The sequence below is a fragment of the Chanodichthys erythropterus genome, chromosome 16 (genome assembly GCF_024489055.1).
Source record: "Chanodichthys erythropterus isolate Z2021 chromosome 16, ASM2448905v1, whole genome shotgun sequence".
In the NCBI taxonomy this organism is placed as follows: Eukaryota; Metazoa; Chordata; class Actinopteri; order Cypriniformes; family Xenocyprididae; genus Chanodichthys; species Chanodichthys erythropterus.
This window is the reverse complement of record NC_090236.1, coordinates 38,840,905-38,848,506: the sequence shown is the minus strand read 5'-3', so window position 1 is coordinate 38,848,506 and position 7,602 is coordinate 38,840,905. Positions and strand designations below refer to the sequence as shown.

Sequence of the window (7,602 nt, the reverse complement as noted above, 5' to 3'; positions counted from 1 at the left end):
AATCATGCACAATGATTTAAAGTGTTTTGAACTGTGCAAAAATATGTCTTAATCAAAAATATGCTGCTGTGAAAAGAAATGAAAGTTAAAACTTGATGTTTTACTACCACTAGTGTTCATTTCAGCTGAAAACCAAAGTGAAGTTTTACCAAAATGTAGGTAGAGGCATGTTTTTCCAGTAAGACTATTTTAGAAAACAGCAAAAAAAAAAGTGAGCATTTCACAGTTCAGTAAATTCCCCTTATCTCAGTGGACAGCTGAACAACTTTGTTCACATAATTATTGGAAAACCTGCTGCCGATCCTTGGGCCAGGCATTGTATTAAGATGAATGTGTGATCAAAATACAAAGTGTCTCCAGAGTGTCACACAACTCCTCTGATCTCATCGTGTCCTTCCCTGTAACTCCCTTCCCCCCACAACTCTCGTAACCTCTCTGTGCTCCGGGCGGCAAGGCTGTAAACGACACCAGGGCTATTAATTAATTAATGGCCTTTAGCCGAGTGGCTGGCTTTCTGCAGCGGCGAGCGTAGTCTCTCTGTGGAGCGTTAGGACAGAGACCAGAGCAGCATTCATGTAGGGGAGGTGGTGGATATTTCGCACTGATCGACTATCAATCACCTGGACTATTGTGGTCCTGCGCAGTTTTCCGGGCAGAAGCAGCAGGGGGAGGGATGAGGCGTGGGAGAAGAAGAGGGAAAATGGCGATGGAGGGGCCTAGGCATCAACCGCCAAGCCTCGTCCCATTGCTGATGAGCGTAACGGCGGTGTTGATCTCACACCACGTCTTCAATGCGGCTGCCCAGATACCAGACCCAGAGGTAAGAGCTGCTTGGATTTTATGGCCCTTAAACTGCACTGCTGCTGTTGTTCTCTTTGTATCAGGCTAGCGTGAACTGCTTTTCAGTTTTATGGCACTGAATACATTTACAGACAAAACTGCAGCGATTCTGCGGCTTTTTGAAAGCAGTGGACACATGAGGTTAAAATCGCACCTAGCCTTGCAGTAGATTTCTCTAATTACATCTCAAATTAGCGCTTATGGTATTTCAAAAATATTTATTGACAGTCAAATGCCACTGTACAGTTATATAAGTGCAATAGTGCAAGGACACTGTTGCATCTGTCAGACAAAAAGATATAAACAAATTTGTCCTTGGTTGCTTCAATTTCCTGTGAGTTTAGTTACATTAGAGCTCAGTTTCCCGAAAGGTCAGTTCCTTGAAGTTTCCAGAGTAAATTAATAGATTCATGATGTGCATAGCAAACATTTTTTCACACAAAGTGTTGAAAGAAACTAATGGAATAGAAGAAGTGGATAATAGCTGTCTTAAACTTCATCTTTGAAGGTCATTAGTCACATTGACACAAAAGATCTCACCAGCTAGGACTTCGAAACAGAGTTGCCACTGGAAGAATTATTAGTGGTTGCTTGCTAAGACTAGCGGCACTATTACTATTTCTTAATTTTAGAGATTTAAACAAAGTCCTACACTGTTAAACCGAACAGTAAAATTAATTAAATTAAATGAGTTTGTTTCACTCAAATACTAATGAAAGTTCATTGTACTTAATAGGAAAAAGTTGCATGAACTCAAAGTTTCATTGTAGTAAGCTGAACTTAATATGATTGAGTTGAGCTGCAGCAGATTTCTAATTCCCAGCATGCTTTGCGTCAGACCATATAAAAAACTGTTGAAATTAAGTGTTATTTTGTGTGTTTTTGCACAAGATTAACATATAGAGATATAAGTTAATATTTAATGTTGTGTTATGTTGGGATTCAGGGGGTTCTGTTATGTTAGTTTTGTAGGGTTACCACTGTGGTGAAGAGTAGAGCCTGTGGTTAGGTTTTGGATGAGCTGCAAAACATTTAAGACCACATATGTTGTTTGATTACATATACGCAAGTATGTAATGACAGTCTCTCTGATAGTTATAATAGCATGTGTTATTTGCTATGTAACATTTAACCAAGATCTGAATGTGATGTTTATGTAAATTAACTGTATGTAATTAACATTATGATGAGTTGGGAAAGGGATGCTGGTGACGGGATTGTTAGTAAGAGAAACCTGTGCACCACACTGGCCTTGATCCGCTTCCATGGCTCTCAGCCCCGCCCCACTTGTCACAAAAATTTTAAGTTCTACCAACTTTAAAAAAATTAGTTAGTTTACTTAAATGTTTTGAGTATTCTGAACTTATTGGGTTTTACAGTGTAAAGTAAACATTAACATCAAAATGAAACGGCAGTCACAACATTTTATGGTATCCTTGTTTCAGTGTGAATTTATTTTTATGCATTTATCGGGCCGATTAAGCATTTTTTTAACTGATCGGTATCGGTTATCTTTAGTCTCACATAGCCAGATGTTCAGACTGACAGCAGAAGATCTGGACATTATTGCATCTTTCATCGGCCATGGATCGCCCAAGAGGACATTTGACTGACATGTAATGCAACCAATCACAATTCGTTTTGTTCCGCGTCATGTTTAGGGTGGTGAAAATGTAAAAATCGATGTTCCTACAATAACAGAGCAGCATGCATCTAATAAATTATTCATTCAAGAATGTTGTGCGAGTTCACTGCAACAATGGAGCCGCGAACTTCACATAATTTTGAAAATCCAGTGTTTAGTTGATCCTGGTAAGCACTCTTTGTCACAGTTGTGACACACACATCTCTCTGACATCCTGTAGAATTCAACCAACCAGATGAAGAAAATCCTGAAGTGTTTCCAGTTAAAGGATTAGTTCTTTTTTATATTAAAATTTCCTGATAATTTACTCACCCCCATGTCATCCAAGATGTTCATGTCCTTCTCTCTTCAGTTGAAAAGAAATGAAGGTTTTTGATGAAAACATTCCAGGATTATTCTCCTTATAGTGGACTTCAATGGGCACCAAACGGTTGAAAAATCACAGTTTCCGTGCAGCTTCAAAGCGTTCTGCACAATCCCAGATGAGGAATAAGGGTCTTATCTAGATAAACCATTGCTCATTTTCTAAAAAAAAATGTAAAAATTATATACGTTATAACCATAAATGCTCATCTTGAATTAGCTCTCTTCATCTTCTTCTCTATTTGAATTCCAGCAGTGTAGACACTGCTAAGTGCATTACTGCCCTCCACAGGTCAAAGTTTGAACTAATTGTTATATACTTGCACTAGCATATTGTATTTGACAATTTAGTTCAAACTTTGACCTGTTGAGGGCAGTAATACACTTAGCATATGCATCAGATGTTCGGCCAACGGTCCGTGTGCGTGACGTCTGAGGCTGAGACTAGTGCTGCGTCCCAATTCGCATACTTATACTACGCCCTAAAAGTATGTACTCTTTCTGCGAACAAAAAGTACTTTTGAGTGTGTAGCAAAAGAGTAGACAAGCTTTGGGACATACTATCACGTCATACAATCGCGTCTTTGCTCTCTGTCGCATCCTGTCACCGTAACCTGTCAATCATCTTACATTCTCCACATTTCATTTAGTTAATTTCCTACCGTATCGGAGAGAAATGCAGCACGCTGATCTGCAGTCGCGAGTCTTTCATGTGGAGAACTCTCCTCATATTAATCCATAATTATGCATTTAAATGTTAATGGTCAATCGGATCTTTATAAAAGTCCACATTGGTATTTACAGAAAAATAACACAGATAACAATAAATAAATATTTTCTATCACTTTAAACCAATTATTAGTCACTCAAACCTCTCAGCGTCGATCGCACATATCCGCCATATTTTGTAGTTTTTTAACACTTTTTACTCGTGTTTGTAGTTCTGAACTGATTTCTCGTCCAAAGTGCAATGGGTTGTGGGCAATATTAGCCTTTATAGTGTGCACGGATCCACACTTCGAAAATCTACCGGAAATAGTATAGACTTTTGGCATACTCTTTTGAACATACTATGCTTTGGGACACACTTATTTTAATCTCACATACTATTTAGGATGGATAGTATGGGCATTGGGACGCAGGGCTGGTTATCCTAAGCTTGCAGTAGGTGGCGGTATGCATCTTCAAGGGGGTTTACCAACCACCATTAAAAGGAAAAGAAGAAGCTCAAATGTGTGTGCATGATGGGCGATAACCAATGAGGTCTGTTAGCCTCTACATACATTTCTGCAAATCTCCAAAAACGTACTTATATATCACTGCAGTTTCCAGCTGAAATAAACACTAGTTGCAGTAAAACACCAACAACTTTTATTATAATTATTCACACAAATTATGATTACGGGGCAGATAAATGATTAATAATGACTTATTTTCGTGTGGTTCCTTGGTTCCTCAAAACACTTTCACCATAGTTTATCATTTGTAAACTAATACGTTTTGATGTTTTCTTCACATAATCACCTCCATATTTTTGGCGTAGTAAACTTGCTCAGTAGTTCACCCGGTACAGCTGTGCTCTTGTGATGTGAAGTGTCCTGTGAAACAAGAGAATAAAGTTTTTAGTTTTTTTTTTTTGGTTATGCGAACATTAAGCGAACCCTCCATTTTATCGCTTTGCAAACATTATGGGAAAGCTACTTTACGAATGTTCTCTGAACGTTCAGAAACAGGTAGCAACATTTAAAAAACATTAGATGAGCATCCAACTAAAAAACATTCCATGAATAATGTATAAATAATGTCTTTGTGCTAATGTTTGAGTACTTTGAACAAATGTTTTATTAATGTAACTGGAAGAATGTTTGTTCATAACTTTAGCTAAAGTTCAGAGAATGTTGGGTTGATTTGAGCCAACTTGGGTTGATAATCGTTCATATTCAGTAACCCAACGATGCTGGGTTGGGAATGCGGCCGTAAAAAGAGTTTATGCATGTCAAGTTCCAACCTTTTTTTAAGAGCTGACCTCACATACCGGTATTCACAGCTCTCATGACGGGAATATGTGTGGAAAATAGAAGAAACCCAATCGGAGAGATGTTGTGAATGACTGGTGAACAGGAAATGAAAAAGTAGGAATGGCTCTTGAGAAGAGCGATTAAAAATGCTTTAATCATGTTGATTCACTATGTCACTTCTTGGTGACTTTTGCCTATATTTTTGTCCATTTTTAGGTGCTCTTGCTAATCAGTAAATTTCAGCTTTTGATTACTGTTGCTTGTTTTGTATGGCAGTAGCGTGTGTTAAAGTAATTTTAATTTACAACCTATTTTAACCAAAATTTTAACCCAGCAGTACTTTTAAATGGAATCTGTACGTTATATGCTTTTTCCAAAGCTGAACTAGAGTACTTTTACAGTATTGACGAACATGGCACTTATAGTGTGAGGCACTGAATAATGTCTGTCTGACAAATATATAGAGCAGTGTAATATAATTAGTCTGGTGCAACTTCACATCCAACAAGGTGCATGGAATGGAAAATATGTAGTTTAGGAACAAAACCGGCAGCACACAGCAGGAGTCAAAAATAAACAAAAAACTATGAAACTGGAGCTACACTGCAAAAAATGCTGTTCTTACTTAGAATTTTTGTCTTGTTTTTAGTCAAAATATCTTAAAGTTCTTAAATCAAGAAGCGATTTCTTGACAAGTACAAATTATTTTCTTGTTTTCAGGAAAAATAAATCAAAATTGAGTACTTTTTTCCTTAAAACAAGCAAAATAATCTGCCAATGGGGTAAGCAAAATAATCTTAGCCCAAACTGAAAACAAGATTATATATCTTATTCTTGGTTTGAAATAAGATTATTTTGCTTACCCCATTGGCAGATTATTTTGCTTGTTTTAAGGAAAGACTTACTTAATTTTGACTTATTTTTCCTGAAAACAAGAAAATAATTTGTACTTGTCAAGAAAATGCTTCTTGATTTAAGAACTTTAAGATATTTTCACTAGAAACAAGACAAAAAATCTAAGTAAGAACAGCATTTTTTGCAGTGTATGTATCAAAACTTTATTTTGCCAATGCGTTTCGGCACACAGGCCTTCGTCAGGTATATATAGAGCAGCAAAGCGAACACAAGGTGTGCTATCTAAAAGACCCCAAATACGCAACATCAGTTCTTTAAGGTGCAGGCAAAAGTTTAGTTTACATTCATAACCGATAATACTACAGGTTTCTTCACAGCACCTGTTTCCTACACTCACTGCTAATTAAACACTCATTATAGGATCAATTACCCAGGTGCCTCCAATATTCCCTGCCTGGGCAATGTTTAATTCCAACATGAAACATCTTAAGGAACACAAATTTATGGTTTGGTAACATTTTGTGCTCCAGTTGGCTCAGCAGGCAACAGAGTTGAACTGGAAAAAAGGGTGATGCTCATTCATATTTATAGACACATCAAACACCCAAGTAATTGAAGAGATTTGTTCTTGAATCAGCTGCAAGCATTATAAGACACAATTCTATCATATCATATAAGGCTGGAAGAAGCTCTTCATGCTATTTAACATACTATACGAACACATTTAAATATATGCCTAATTAATTTTTACATATGTGAATGTGTGCAGATAGAGACGTTTTTGTTAAGGATACCTCAAATAAGAATCTACAATTTTATTTCTCTGGAGGACAGAAGAGAAGAGACATGAAGTACATTACAACGAAAAATATCAATAAATGATCTACTGCCAGTTGAACTCTCCAAACAGTCTGCATCTCATGATTGATTGGCTGTCAAGAACGTTGAATGACTCAATAAATCTTTAAAAGCATCAACCTTAATGCTGATATTTAACATGACCTTTTCTGTATTCAGTTCGACCTACTTGTTTCACTCAAAAACTTTTCATTTAAAGAGATATTTGTTTTTTTCAAATATTGTTTAATTGTTTTGGCGCATTTCTCAATTCACATTTGGTTAGTGCGGTTGTTTGCCTATAGGGTATATGGTTTATAACCAGAGCTAATTGATATTAGAAGAAGATGGTTGAGCCATAGCCTTGTGGATTGAGCACAACAGAGATTCAGAAGCATATAAAGGCATAAATGCCAAAAGTAAATTAAATATATAATCTCACAATTCTCACAGAATTGTGAGATAAAAAGTCCCAATTACCTTTTGTTATTTTTTATTCAGTGGCACAAACAAGCTTCCATAGTTTAGGGTAGGGGTAGATAGAGACATTAATAAAGCCCAGAATCACATCAATATGATACTGGTAGCGTTTACCGCTGTCAAATTGTGCTGCTAACACCGACTAACACAAAAACATACACTCTTAGCCCGGATTTTATATTTACTTAAAAATATAATTACAATATACTTAAAATATTTAAGTTTGGTTGCATTACTTATAAAATATAAGTCTATTCTACTAATTTGTGGGTGTATTTGAATGTGTTAATAAATGTAAGTTAAATGCACTTAAATTATGACGTTTTTCTCCTAACCACGCCTCTTACACATTGGTTTACGGCAGGTAATGACGCCATTTTGTCGTGGTGTGTGTGAATTCAAGAAGCTGTTGATGAACAGTTGGAACATTTGTTTTGGCTGTTCTACAGACATTTTTCCCAAACATTTACCTTTTTATAGTTTTTCACCAAAGGAGAAAATCACAATTTTTAAGTTACCATCATCGAGGTCAGGGTTTGTTTTAGTTGAGCTCTTGACCCTTGA

At 36.5% G+C, this 7,602-nt stretch overlaps 1 protein-coding gene across 1 annotated transcript in view; it reads left to right on the top strand.

Moving 5' to 3' along the window:
• The first annotated feature begins 673 nt into the window (after window positions 1–673).
• tmie (transmembrane inner ear) overlaps window positions 674–7,602 on the top strand; it is a 49,875-nt gene continuing 42,946 nt past the window's right edge. Inside the window, exon 1 of the mRNA XM_067364092.1 lies at window positions 674–820. Coding sequence (XP_067220193.1) covers window positions 674–820 — 147 coding nt within the window. The remainder of the gene's footprint in view (window positions 821–7,602) is intronic.